Below are 14625 nucleotides of genomic sequence, written 5' to 3' on the forward strand. Positions count from 1 at the left end.
TTTTCAGCATTTATTTTGAAAAGTGTTACTATTCGATTCTGTTATTTTTGGTACAGAAAGTAGGCCATTTCGTCGTTCAAGAATGACAGGAAAAGTAAGTTGTTTCACGACGGAATTGCAAAAATGATTTTTTGATTATTTTTGACAGTTTTTATATGACAGACTTGATTGTTCAGTCTCATGAATATTTTCACCGGAAAGCTCGTCCAATTTCCCATAAGATTGTCTTCCTTTCTGAAATATTCCAATCTTTCTAATGAATTTTTCAGTAGCGAATTTTCTATGAATTTGGACCAAAAACTTCCATATTTGCAACAGCCACTAAAAGATAAGAAGACAGAAAAGTGATTTTGATCAAAATTGAGTGAAATATTCTAACCTAGAGCTTTTTAAATAAAACTCTATAAATGATTAATTTAAAATCAACTAAGTTTTAAATAATATATGTTGAAGCAAAAGTAAGTTCCTTTCTGCGGTTATCCAGGGAATAATTCCCGAGATTGCTGAGAGCGTTATTCTCATGGGTTCATTTAAAAAAAACTCTTTTCAAAAAAGTGCCGATACCGAGTATCATATCCAAGACCTTTGACTCATCAAGTCTGCGCCTTCACCATATCGGCCACCACGGTTCGATGAATATGGGATGGTCATTTGCCGATATAAGCCACTCAATGGGATGAACTGTTTCAACGAACGAATGAACACAATTTAGTGGAGGTTCACCCGCGAGAGGTTTATTCTGTCATTTGATTTTGGAAGTGCTGTTTTCTCGGCTTAAAATTGTGGGTGTGTGAAGCCACAGCCATGTAAAAATAGATCGCAAGATTTTCAGCTATGAATAAATAACAAATATCTATTTTTGATGCTATTCTGTTTTTTTATTTTCTTTGTAGGATTGTTTACACAAGTCTACCTTGCCCTACTTGGAACGATATATTTCAAAACCCACAAGAACTGATCTCCTAACAGGGAAGTGACCAAAGCGTTCCCATTTGAGGGCCATGTGAACCTATTTTGTGCCATGTCATCGAGTGGTCTCACCAGCACAAGTCACCCAACCAGCGACTATTGATAATCAAACTCGATCGGTTCCATTTACGCACGAAAATCTTGCTTGCAAACAACTATGACGAAATTGAGTTAAGTGGTTTGAGGGAGCGACTTCAGCGATAAACGTCAAATAAGAAAAATAACAATAATTTTATTTTTATTTTCTCGAAAATTTAAAAAAATCAATAGTTAAATCTCACAATCTGTGCAGGAAGCTTTTTTTGCAATCATGTGTAAGTGTGTGCGTGAACGTCAATTGCTTAAGGGGCCATTCAAGCTTAATGTTTTGCCCAAAAGCTGTGGTCAATAAAAACCAGCGCGTTTACGGCTGACCGGGTTCTATTTTAAGTAGCACAGTTTTGCTGCAGTTAGCAAAAAACAAAAATGCTGAGCCGAACCGAACATGATTCACGACTGTCGATGTCCTTGTCAAAGTTCAGTGTCAAAACCACCGCAAACTGGAACCCTTGTTATGAGGGGTGATTTGATTTTGGCAGATTTGAAACAAACGTTATAATCAATCATTTAGATAAGGTTTCCAATCTGACGTGGAACCTTGACCAGCTTTATAAGTGGATTAGAATGGGATCATGTTTCGCAAAAAAAAAAAAGATTTATTTAAGAATCTTGAAATTTAATTTTGATCCCCATTTGATAAAAAATTTGAACTCACCTGTTGCTCAGATATTCGCAGCTCCCCGAAGACGACCTTCTGGATGGATTTCCCGAGCAAAATCAAGCAGCAATACGCCATGTTGATTAGTGTCTGAAATTGGAGGAAAGATTGAGAACGAAAAAAGAAACTATTAAGATAACGATAATAGATTCAATCATCACTTTATTTTCTTCTTTTGGTTTAGATTTTTGTCGATGGAGGAACAGGAATTGGAACTTTTTTATGGTTGTGATGACGTTTTTTGCTGCTGCTGCTGCTGATGGCAACAAATTGATAGTAATTTGCACCGCTATAAAGTACAAGGTGATTCGATTGGAGTGATACATTTTATGACCAGCGATGAACATAAATGGCTTTAGTGGGATGGCTAGGTTGGGTAATTGAAGGTGAAACTAAGCGAATTTAAGTACTATTTTTTGTTTATGATAGGAAGTACTTCTTTTTCACTATAACTATACAATAAACGTTCAAACACTACACCCAACTGGGGATTGCATAGAATCGATGTGCTATAATTTAGTGTAGCAAGAGTTGTTTGGCAATTTCTGTAGCAATTCCTTCTTGTGGGTGTAGTTGACCTTAAAAATCAATTTTTACACTCTAGATTTATTTAAACACATATGGCGTATGTGAATAGAGTTTCGTAACATACGCCCTTTCGACAATCTATAAAAACTTCCAAAACTTCCAGAGCATTTTACTTAATTAACGCATCTGCGATGGAAGTCGACGGCAACGACAACCACGTGGAAATCGTGTCTTGCATGTCATAAAAGTAGCTTTCTCCCGTTAATGTGTCATGTAAGCAAACTGCAGAGTGGGGAAAAAAACCCGCTATTCGTACTGGATCTTGTGCCACTGATGTTGGTCCACTCAAGACCATTAAATTTAAGGTTTTATGAAATTTTTATGAGTAAATAAATTTCATTTTGGGGAAAGTGCTATTCCAGACTTTTTATCAACCATTCGAGATGAAAATCATTACGAAATTAGAATATTCATCGCAGCTCATGAAGCTTCCACAACTCAGCAACTCAAACCAGTTCCACCGACATGTACTTCCTGTGAACTTGGAATATTCCCGCCGTGTAACAGGCGATGATGGCGTTGAAAAAGTGCTTATGTTAGCATGATGAAATCTTCGTGATCGGCAAAAAGCGATTCAAATTGATACCGATAATTGACATTAAAAACCTGTTTATCCACATTCAACTGTGAACTGAAAAAAAACAGCAAGCTCACCCAAAGTAACCGCACAACAAGCTGTAATTTTGGGGCTTTCGCAAACGCCGATTGGCCGGGCCCAAATATGTACATATTTTGTGCCAATCATTTTCGGAACCAGAAACAAGATCCGACGCCCGCGAGTCAAACGGAGGAAAACATAAATCATAAGGAGAGAGTTGGGATAAAATATAATTTCTAGAGTACATTTTTGAAATGCTGATGGCACTTTTCGAAAAAATAAACTAGATTTATTGTAATTAAGAAAATTTAAATTTAACATTAACAAAAAACGAAAACGAAACATTGAAATAAAAGCGTTTTTGATCCTCACTAACTAACAAAACCGATGTTAAAATCGCATGCAAAAACATGCACATCACCTTTGTGAGAAATAGAACACGACGAGATTCAAACCCAGCACTCACAGACTGCGCCTTAGCCCGCACGGCTATTGGAACATTGAAGAGTGAAACGAATTGAAACTTATGTGCTGAGCAGTACTCTGAGACTTCGGACAAGGATTTTTTTGTTTTGCATTTTCAGATTTCATTTTGCAACTATAGAGTAATTCCAGCTCAAATCAGGATTTTTTCTGATACTTTTGTACGCGACCCTCTCCGATTTCAATGAAACATTTTAGAAATGTTATCCTTGGCCTATATAAGCCATTTTTGTGTTTATGGGGCCAATTGTACTCGAAAATGACATTTGAGAAGAGCTTATGTATTTTAAATATTCTTGATTTTTTTTTTTCAAGTTACTGTTACTCAAAGCCGATGCATCGTATCAAAAAGTGATCAAAGACAAACTTGTAGGAAATTGGACGGGGTTTCTGAAAAAAAAATACACTGAAGGCAAAATACACGCCAACTCCATGAGATTATTCAATTTTTAAGTTTAAAAGTTAAATTTGAAGATGGTGTCACGATTTTTTTCGTTCAAAATGGTTGAGCAAATAGCCTAAAATGTACAAACAGACTTACGGAAATTGCAGAATAGTATGTCTCTCCTTAAAAAAAATACAAAAATCATTCACTGAAACTGTTTTTTTTTTTTTGAAAAGTGGTCTAAGCGTCAAAATTTTCACAATCCGATGATGAGGATCGATTCCCCACACATTTTTTTCATAAAAATCTCCATATTTACCATTGTCCTATGTCCAATCCTTGTGAAGATACAGCGGTTTTGAAAATATTTTTTTTGAAAAATTTGGTTTTTTCATGTTTTTTTTTGCAATTTCTAAATGACAGACTTGATTTTTCAGTTTCGAAAATATTTTTAACCGGAAAGCTCGTCCAATTTCCTATAAGTTTGTTTTTAACAGCATTTGAATTAGATGTATGGGCTTCCAGATATGATCTAATTACATTGCTCATAACTGAGTATAGTATATTTTTTCAGTGTGGTAGAAACCTGGATAGTAAATAAGCTTACGTGAATATTATAACGAGTCAAATTAAAAAGCTGTCATAGGCAGACTTATAGAAAATCAGACGAGCTTTCCGTTAAATTATTTTCGAGACTAAAAGTCAAGTCTGTAATTAAAAAAATTGCAAAAAACCACAAAAAAACTATTTTTTCAACATTTTTTTTAAACCCTTGTATCTCCACAAGGATTGGCCATAGGACAATGGTCAATATGGAGACTTTTATGCAAAATTGTCTGGGAAATCGATTCTCACTATCGGTTTTTGAAATTTTTTTACGTTTAGACCACTTTAAAAAAAACAGTTTTAGTAAATGATTTTTGTATTTTTTTAGCAGAGACATCCATTTTTCGTGAGTCTTTTTGTATCATTTTAGGCCATTTCCTAAAAAATTTTGAACGAAAAAAACCATGACATAACTTTCAAATTTAACTCTTAAACTTAAAAATTGAATAATCTCATGGAGTTTGCTTGTATTTTGCCTTCAGTGTATTTTTTTCAGAAAGCCCGTCCAATTTCCTACAAGTTTGTCTTTGACCACTTTTTGCTATGATGTATCGGCTTTGAGATACAGTAATTTTTAAATTACAAAAAAAAATATTTATATTACTTACGCCCTTCTCAAATGTCATTTTCGAGTGTACAATTGGCTCCATATACACAAAAATGGCTTATATAGGCCAAGGATAACATGTCTAAAAAGTTTCATTGAAATCGGAGAGGGTCGGGTACAAAAGTACCAGAAAATTTCCTGATTTGAGCTTGAATTGCTCTATAGTTAAATACTGGGTGCTGAATAGTGGTTCGCAAAACGGCCTCAATTTTGAACTGTCAAAGTGGAACCAATTTACTGATCGCCAAAAGTAGAGAGTGTTGTTATCGATTATAATCGAAAATTCCGATCTATTCAAAAACAAAATTTTCAAAAAAAATCAAGACTAACATTTTAAAAGGGCGTAATATTGAATGTTTGGGTGGCTATATCTTGAAAACGGAGCCGTTTATCAAAAATCTGTACTTTTCGATTGCAAATTAAATTTAACATTAAAGAATGAGGTCAAATTTTGTTTTGTATGAAATTTCGATTTTTTCCAAAAATCACTGCCTTTTCAAAAACTCATAACTCGCAGATTTTTTGACCATACTTCTCTATGGCTCAAAAAAATGGGTTTTTTTTTGTCCTCCAAAACTTATCAAAAATTCTCGAAAATAAAAAATACGTGTTTTGGGAATTTGAGTTATAGTAAAAAAAATGTTAATAAAGAATTTAACATTTTTTTTCCGTGTACATTTTTTCTCAATAGTCAACAACAATACCTACAACTTTGCCGAAGACGCCAAATCGATCAGAAAATTCACTCAAAAGTTACAGCTGTTTAAATTTTTACGTACCATTTTTGTATGGACAGCTGCCAAAATTGTATGGAGACTTGTATGGGTGAACCAATGGCACAAAATAGCTTCTTTGGTCATAGGGAAGGCCCCCACAAAGTTTGAGCCAAATAAAAAAATATAACAAATAAAAATGGTCGATATCGGACGATTTCAAAGAGAATTGCTCATAAAATAGATTTTATTTTGAAAAAATCATCGAAAATTCAATTTTTACTCAAAAAGCTGACCTTTTTGAAAAAATCTAATGATGGGAATGGATTCAGCAGACAAAAATACATTAAAAATGATCAATTAGACTGACGAGACATCGACATTTAGTCATCTCTAAGTCATACTTTAGCATAAAATAGATTTTATTTTGAAAAAATCATCGAAAATTCAATTTTTACTCAAAAATCTGACCTTTTTGAAAAAATCTAATGATGGGAATGGATTCAGCAGACAAAAATACATGAAATATGATCAATTAGATTACCGAGACAAACTTATTTAACGTTCTGCAAAGCATTTTTGATTTTTATTTTTGATATCCCAGCATAATATGACTTGCATGCAAGTTGGAAAAACTTGAATGAGAACCAACTGAAAATATAATTTTAAAATGGCTATAAATATGCGTATACAGGAACAATCGAATTTTAAAAACCAGGGCTGTTTCAGAAAGGGGAAAACGTGAACTAAAAGATACATTGGTTTAGTTGTTTATTCAATAGTTCTTTTGTAAAATAGTCGACAAAGTAGCTAATTTTGGCCTAAACTAACATTTCAAACGGGTGTATCTAAAAATTGGGACCATTTGGAGCAATTGGGTACTAAAGTCCTATGTAAATTTTTATGTACAACGGTAAAAAACACGATTAAAAACCATTTCTGATCACTTTTTTTCATTTTAATGCAAAAATTTTTTTTGACATTACAACATTTTTTCGATGGATCAACTATGGTCCCCTTGGAACGAACTGTCAAGTAGGAGCTTTTCTGTCAAGAAGGACCGCGAGGTTAATTTTTCAAAATTGATTTAAAAATCCATTTTAAACTCTTTGTGGTCGTACAAAGGGTCATTGTACTCAGAAAAATAAGCTTTATCGCTGTAAACAATAATATCAGCAATCTAAGCTTCATTTTAGGACCCAATTCTGGACCCGGATTCAGATTCAGCAGGCAAAATTCTATTAGGAACACATATACTCGACTCAGAGACAAGAAACATTAGATTTTTTGTTGAACTGTGTTATTAAAATTTGTTTTTTTTCCAAGAATGAAAAATGTGTGGCTTTTGAGGAAGTTGAAGTTGAGTTGAAGTCAAGAAATCTTAAGAAAGTTGAAGGCGAGAACGTCTCTCTTTTCATCACCCAGGTTAAATATATTCAGAAAAAATTACACTATAAAATACATTTTTTTTTATTTTATAGGAATTTTCACCCAACAAAATTGCAATTCATATAAGAAATCGGAAGTTCTTCAAAACGTTTGTATCCGATTGATGCAAACGTTCTTTAGAGCGGGGCTTGTCGGTTCAAGCTGAGGTACCTCGCGTACGGCTAGCCTACGTAGAAATGGGTCACCGAGGCTCGGCAGAGCTAACAACACCCCAAATGCCTGTGCGAGTTATTTGCATGTATAGAGTGGAAATCTAAAACACATGCAAACAACTCAATTTGTAAGATGCGACCGCGTGGTCCCGTTTGGTTGGTTGCACACACACACACAAAAACGCGAGGAATCGATTAGTGACATTTTCATTGGCGGCAAATGACAGCAAGGACCCATTTTGCCCCAGTTACCCCATTTTATGTGTTTTTCGTCAATATTTTTAATTGCCGGTGTTTTTACACTTTGAAATATGCTATTTTATGTAAAAAATCACCAGAAATCGATTGGTGACATTCTCATTGGTGGCAAATGACGGCATGGGTCCATTTTGCCCCATTTAACCCTTTTAATGTGTTTCTCGTAAATATATTGAAATTACATAATTTCCTACAGTTTAAACGTATGTTATTTTATGTAGAAAATCACGAGGAATCGAGTGGTGGTATTCTCATAAGCGTCAAACGATGGCAAAGTCTCGTTTTGCACCATTTACCCCATTTTATGTATTTTCTTTAATATCTTGAATTGCCGTGGTTTCTCAAAATAAAAAAAAAAGTTATTTTATACAGAAAATCTCGTAGAATCTATTGGTGCAATCTCATGAACAGCAATCGATTTCTCGTGATTTTTTACATAAAATAAGATACTTTAGAAGTGCGGCAAACTACGGCAGTTGAAAATAATCGAGAAAAACACCCTAAAAAGGCTAAATTGGGTAAAATGGACCACTTTTCATTTGCCGCTAATGAGAAAACCACCAATCGATTTCTCGTAATTTTTTACATTAAAAATGACAATTTTGATAGGCAGAAACTGACGGCATCAAAAGTTCCGTTTTTCACCCGTTTTTGCCCACTGTGCAGCGCTGCAAATTTTACGAATAAATCATGACTATTGAAAATGGTTGAAATGGTCGAACATTTGTGTTGACTTAAGTTTTGACTGTGAGATATAGCCTCTAAACGAAAAGCGAACGAAAAAAATGAAGTTTTCTCTACATTACTAAAATATCATCAAGTTGTTAAGAAACGATAAAAAGTCAGCAAACATGCATCCGATTTTAAATGTAAAAAAAAACATTGTAAAATTTTGCGATCTTTCGAATAAAATTATTTACAAAATTTTCTTATCAACCCTAGCCAATGCTTGAAAAGGGATCTATTACTGAATGGGACTGCTCGACATTCGATAGAACTTTCTGTCAGCGATATTTTCCCAAAACGATTTTTGATCGCTGACACACAACGCCTATCATGATCGTCATTGCTTGGCGACGGTCGGTGAACGTAAACACGAAGACGAAACGAACGAAAAATGAGCACCACTCAAGCAGCCGCCCGAACGAGACAACGTGCTATTTATCTTTGTCTCGTTTTTATCTCTCTCTCTCTTCCTAGTGTATGCTGCGTGGTGACAGAAGTCATATGATTGCTATCATTGGAGAGATGATCGGAATCTCGGTAGAATGTCAAACGACCGCTCTCTAAGCGAGGAGGGAAGTCAATGATTGTGTGAGTGACTTTGCGTAGCACTCATTCCTTTGTGTGTGAAACGAACGAAAGTAGAATGTAAAAATCAGGTCGTCGTGGTGAAGATTGGGGTGTTCTGTCACCTATCACAAACAAAGTCGAAATTTCGCAAGCACCGACCCCAACATTTGATATGGTTGAAAATAAGTGTTTGGGAACTTTTCAAATGATGAGGTTGATCAGGGGTGACCAAACTATGGCCCGCGGGCCAAACGTGGCACGCGGACCCATTTTGAAAGATTATGAAAAAAGGCCCTTTGACTTATCTGTAAATTGATTTTATTATTCTTAAAATTAAGGCTTAGCTTTTTAAAAAAAAAAAATTTTTGGAAATTTGAAATAAAGGTTTACCAATGCTTTGGTCCCAAAAATTTAAATGTTATTGAAAATTGTTATTTCGTCAAGAAGTTCATCAAAGATTTTTGAAAATGAGTTATAAAACATTTAAAATTGAGTAAAGTAGGAAACAAGTATAGCAAAAACATAGGTATTCCATAATAATTTAAAAGTTTTAACGCACCATCCTCTAATTGACTAACATCTGATTCAAGCAGGCAAAAATGTTTCAATTTTTTTTTAATCAGAGGAATAAATGCTGACAAAATCCTTTTCCAAAGATTCTGTTTAAAAAATAACATATTTTTTTAGGGTTAGTGTCTCCCATTATTTAATTTAATTTAAATAGAATATAAAAAAGAACGATACCGTGGTGTAGGGGCAACCGCGAGAAATTCAAAATTACGCGAACCAACATTCGCGTAAAAAGAGGCATCACTGTATAGGAAATAGAAATGAAACTGCAAATGAAAAAATGCAAGACAATTATAGTACTTCGCCCTGATATGATAAAGTGACTTAAACGCCATGTTGAGATAACAACGACCAACAAAATTTCTGTCTTGAATTTTATGCAACAGTGACGAACCGCCCTAATTATCCTTAAACACGTTGAAGAAACCCCATTCGGCAATGTCTAAATATTTAAAAATTCGAAGTGCACGTTTCTCTGGGGAACTTAAAGTTCTTGCTTTCCCCTTTGCCAGTAAAAAAGCAGTAATTTATGCGTTTATCTGTTTCATCAAATCGCTTTTCCTCAAAACTACTAAAAGTTGCAATTTTTGGCCAGAAAAAAAAACACCAAAAACAAAAAAAAAACTAGACCGGCTGACATTCACAATGAGTGTGCGAGTTTTGAACTTCACCGGTCAAGCTAAGCCGGTTGTTGCGCGGTATTTATACCTCACACATACCGATAATGGGCCCGGCGCGGTAGCAACGGACTCGGGCCTGGTTAGAGGTTGAACTTGACTTTGAAATGTTTGGGGCTCGCCACACAGCACTGACTGGTGGACCACGGCCAACAACTATACTGAGTTTGGAAGAGAGGGGGGGAAAACGCTTAAGCCTCATGCAAGTCAATATCAGCGCCTGCTTGGTTGCTACCTAGTTTGCGGAAGTATTTTCGTACTAAAGGGTGATGGCCTATCTACAATCACTTAGCTTAGAATAGTTAAGTAAAGTAAAACTTAGAAAATGTACACAACTTACGGCCGTCATCCACAATCAACTTAGAAAATTTGCTGGGCTGATATACGTTGCTATGCAGTTGTTTGTTTACCTTTGATATGGAAACGTCAACTTACCGTAGATTTTGAAATTTTCCAAACCATACGTCAAGTTTCTAATTTTATTTCTTTTCATTGTAGAAGATCAGATTCATTTGCATTGATTCAAACTCCTAAGCTAAGTGAAATTTTCTAAGTTAAGTGATTGTAGATAGGCCATGAAGTGCTTTCCACTGGTTGATTTTGAGCTATTTATAATATTATTCTTGCGAATGGTGTCGGTAAAAGCTTGCAATAAATTAGAACGAGAACCACCCTAAAGGTAGAGCTGACTTCCGCAAAAGGTGACGACGAGCTTCTTGAAAGGCAATCTTATTTGGACTGGCTGGACACCCGGCTGAGCGTGTGGGGGAGCGTGCTAATTGTTAAGGCGCCCGCTTCTTGCTCGCGGTGGACGACCGCGGGGTGACATTGAGCAATTTATGATGGTACGCGAGAAGGGTATTTTGGACTCCGGGTTCTACCTAGTTTCAGGAGTGGAAGCAGCTAATCACCAATTCATAGTGTTAAGGGGTAGCTTTTCGTGTAAGAGGAGTGCGTGAGTACTTCCTGATTCTTTTTTGTTTGGTAATAAGACGGTATAACTAACGGTTATCACTGTTATTACATTCCATTAAAGAACAAATAGAAAAAAAGGTATTTTTGATGGTATTTCCAACTTATTAAACCATCTATGGGTCATTCCAGATCAACCCTCTTTTTGACGATTTTATAAAAAAAAATTTTTTTTTTTTTAACCATAATATTATATTCAATCGTTTAAAGTTTAAAAATTCACTTTTGACCAATTCCTTATATTTTTTTTTATTTTATCACCATCGTGTTCCCCGGACAATTTTACTTATGAGCAACTCTCTACGAAATCGGCCGATTTCGACCATTTTTTTGTATTTTTTGATTTGACTCAAACTTTGTGGGGGCCTTCCCTGTGTCCAAATAAGCTATTTTGTGTCATTGGTTCACCCATACAAGTCTCCATACAATTTTGGCTGCTGTCCATACAAAAATGGTATGTATATATTCAAACAGCTGTAACTTTTGAGTGAATTTTCTGATCAATTTGGTGTCTTCGGCAAAGTTTTAGGTATTGTTGAGGACTTTTGAGCAAAAATAGGCACACGGAAAAAAAATTTTTCACTAAAACTCAATTTCCCAAAACAAGTATTTTTTGATTTTCGAGATTTTTTGATATGTTTTAGGGGACAAAAATCCGCAACTTTTGAGCCATAGAGAAACATGGTCAAAAAATCTGCCGCCGAGTTATGAATTTTTGAAAAAACAGTGATTTTTGGAAAAACTCGAAGTTTCATGCAAAAACAAGTTTGACATTATTTTTTAATGCAAAATTGAATTTGCAATCGAAAAGTACTTTACAGATTTTTTGATTAAAGGCTCCGTTTTCAAGATATAGCCACCGAATGTTTGATTTTAGCGAAATATTTGCAGTTTTTCAATTTTAAAAAAAAATGACTATAAGTGACCATTTCTAAAAATATTTTTTTGGGAAAATCGGACCATTATTTGCTGAGATATGGTCATTAGAAAATGGTGGATTGTTTTGGTGAGATTAAGAAAACTTCAATTTTCGTGTTTCTTTTTCTCAAAGCGGCTCTATCTCAGCAACCCGAGACCCAATCTTCAATGTCTCTTAGACAATTTTATAGCAAATTTTCTGAACTTTAAAAAAAAATATTTTTAGAAACGGTCACTCATGGTCACTATATTAAAAAATTGAAAACTGCAAATATTTCGCTAAAATCAAACTTTCGGTGGCTTTATCTTGAAAACGGAGCCCTTTATCAAAAAATCTGTAAAGTACTTTTCGATTGCAAATTCAATTTTGCATTAAAAAATGTATGTATGTATGTATGTATTAGTACCCCCGTCTTGGCAGGACTTGGCCATGACCACAGTATGTTTCAACTGAGACGGTTTGGTTAGTAACCGACTTATATCTTAAGGACCTTAAAAGATTATCATTTTCTATCCAACCATTTGTTATGATATGATTAAATAGACAATGACATTCATGTGACTTGGGCCAGGCGATCCACGACTCCCTCATCCAGTCCATAAAATATATGAAGGCCCTGGGATATTTTTTGAGAGGGGTTAGTATTTTTTTTGGGGGGGTTAGGCGTTTGAAATATAATCATATATGGTTAAAAAATGTATAATCAATGTTAATAATTATAAGAGATATCAATGTATTATGAGAATAAATCAAACAAATATCACAATACTATAAAAACTCAACAAGTTGTTTCGAAGCTTCTATTCTTTTATTTGGAAAATACAAAGATGTTGGAAAAATCAATGTTATTCAACAAAATAATACTTTTTTTTCATAGAATTATTTTTATTAGGTCCTTTTCGGTGCTGGGACCTGGTTAGGACCGAGTCGACATTTTTCTTAAAGAATTACAGAGGATCTTGTGTGTAAATGTTAGTGGGAGGGGAGCAACAAAATAATACTTATAACAATTAAATTATTTCTATACCATTACACCGCAATAAAACGATCGAATCCTTTTCATTCTACATTTGATTTTTACATAATTTTGCCAGAATTCATTTTAGCAGTTAAAATTTATAAAACTCAAGGAAATAAAATAAAAATAGTGCAATTGTGATAAATTTAGTATTGATCCTTGCACTGTAACTTGGATTTGGCCCGCACTTTTCTCTCGCACTTTTGACAAAAAAAAATCCAATAACTAGGCAACCAGCAGTTGTTTATTTACATTTCCAGTCGCAGTTTCCACCAAACTGGACATTCGCACTTTAAAATTGCGATTGACAGGTGAGCAACATCGGCTCGCTTTGATCATTTTTTGAGAAAATTAAAATTTCCCAAGCCAGTTTGACGAGTCGAGCAATAGTGCGATCGATAGCAATAATTTAGTGCGAAGTCCAAGTTAGTGAGAATTGCGCAATAAAACATGGAATAATAATACTAATAAACGCAAATTAAAATTTATTTGTTTTTGAGTATCATAAATTTTTATTAAAAAAAACCAAAATATCAGTGCAAACAGAAAAATGTGCCACGGCTGAAAACAAAACTCTTTCAGATGGAATTGTGGAGTCTAGAGAACAAAAGCTTCGAAACAGCTGTCAAGGCATAGTTTCAATAATATGTACCGATTTTGACAGCAATTATAGTAATTTATTGTTAAGAAAATTAGAACGACTGAATGAATGAACACAATACGTTACTATTGGCAATTAAAAAAGCACAATTCATTTAAATTATTAGTTTAATTTTGTAAAATTACAATAAAAAAATATTGTTGATGCCAAAATTGGAAGATAACAAAAGAAAAACAAAAAATTTGGATTCATCCAGATGGTTCCAATCTTGGGCCTGAAATTCAATGTTATAAATTATACATGTAACCAAACAAAGATCTTTAGAATATCCATTAAATGATGACACCAGATGGATCCGAAAATAATAAATTCTTTATCAAACTAAAGTTTATGAAAAACTGAAAAAAGTATTAAGCTAACAAACTGGACTCAAAATTTGAAAAATTAAGATTAGTTGAGGATCTAGGTAATATTTTTCAAAATGCCGTAAGCTTTATAAGCTAGAAGTATTGAAATTAAACTAAAACTTAGTAAACTTAAAATGTAAATAAAAAATATGCATGAGGCTAGGAGCAGCGCTGAAATAATTGTTTGACATTAATTAATATGTATGAATGTTAGAATATATAATAAATATTTTTTTAAGAAAAATTATGGAGCTCGACATGTACAATTATATATCAGCAAACAAAACAATTAACTACGGGTCCTCACTGCTGGCTTTGAACTGAAAAAGATATGAAACTAAACTAACATTTTGGACATATAGAAGTTATGAAAGACGAAAATAGCAGGAAAAGTTTATTATTTCCTCAAAGAAAAAAATACCATGATTTTTTTAAAACTATTATAAAAATTATGTTTACCATGATCTACTACTTTTCTAAATTTGAAGTTTTGTTGACAAAATATATGAGAAAAATCATGAACAGTCCAAATTAAAATTGATATTCTACCCACAAATTGTGTGAGTCAAAAAGTCAAGCATGCCATGGAAAACATGACATTGA

The 14625-nt window shown here is 34.0% G+C and overlaps 1 protein-coding gene across 1 annotated transcript in view; it reads right to left on the reverse strand.

Annotated features, from left to right (window-relative positions):
• The window catches only part of LOC120425971 (E3 ubiquitin-protein ligase AMFR-like), a 75394-nt gene that overhangs the window by 35558 nt on the left and 25211 nt on the right, over positions 1 to 14625 (reverse strand). Inside the window, exon 3 of the mRNA XM_039590625.2 lies at positions 1724 to 1816. Within this exon, the coding sequence (XP_039446559.1) occupies positions 1724 to 1816 (93 nt within the window). The remainder of the gene's footprint in view (positions 1 to 1723; positions 1817 to 14625) is intronic.

Source organism: Culex pipiens, chromosome 3, assembly GCF_016801865.2.
Source record: "Culex pipiens pallens isolate TS chromosome 3, TS_CPP_V2, whole genome shotgun sequence".
NCBI lineage: Eukaryota > Metazoa > Arthropoda > Insecta > Diptera > Culicidae > Culex > Culex pipiens.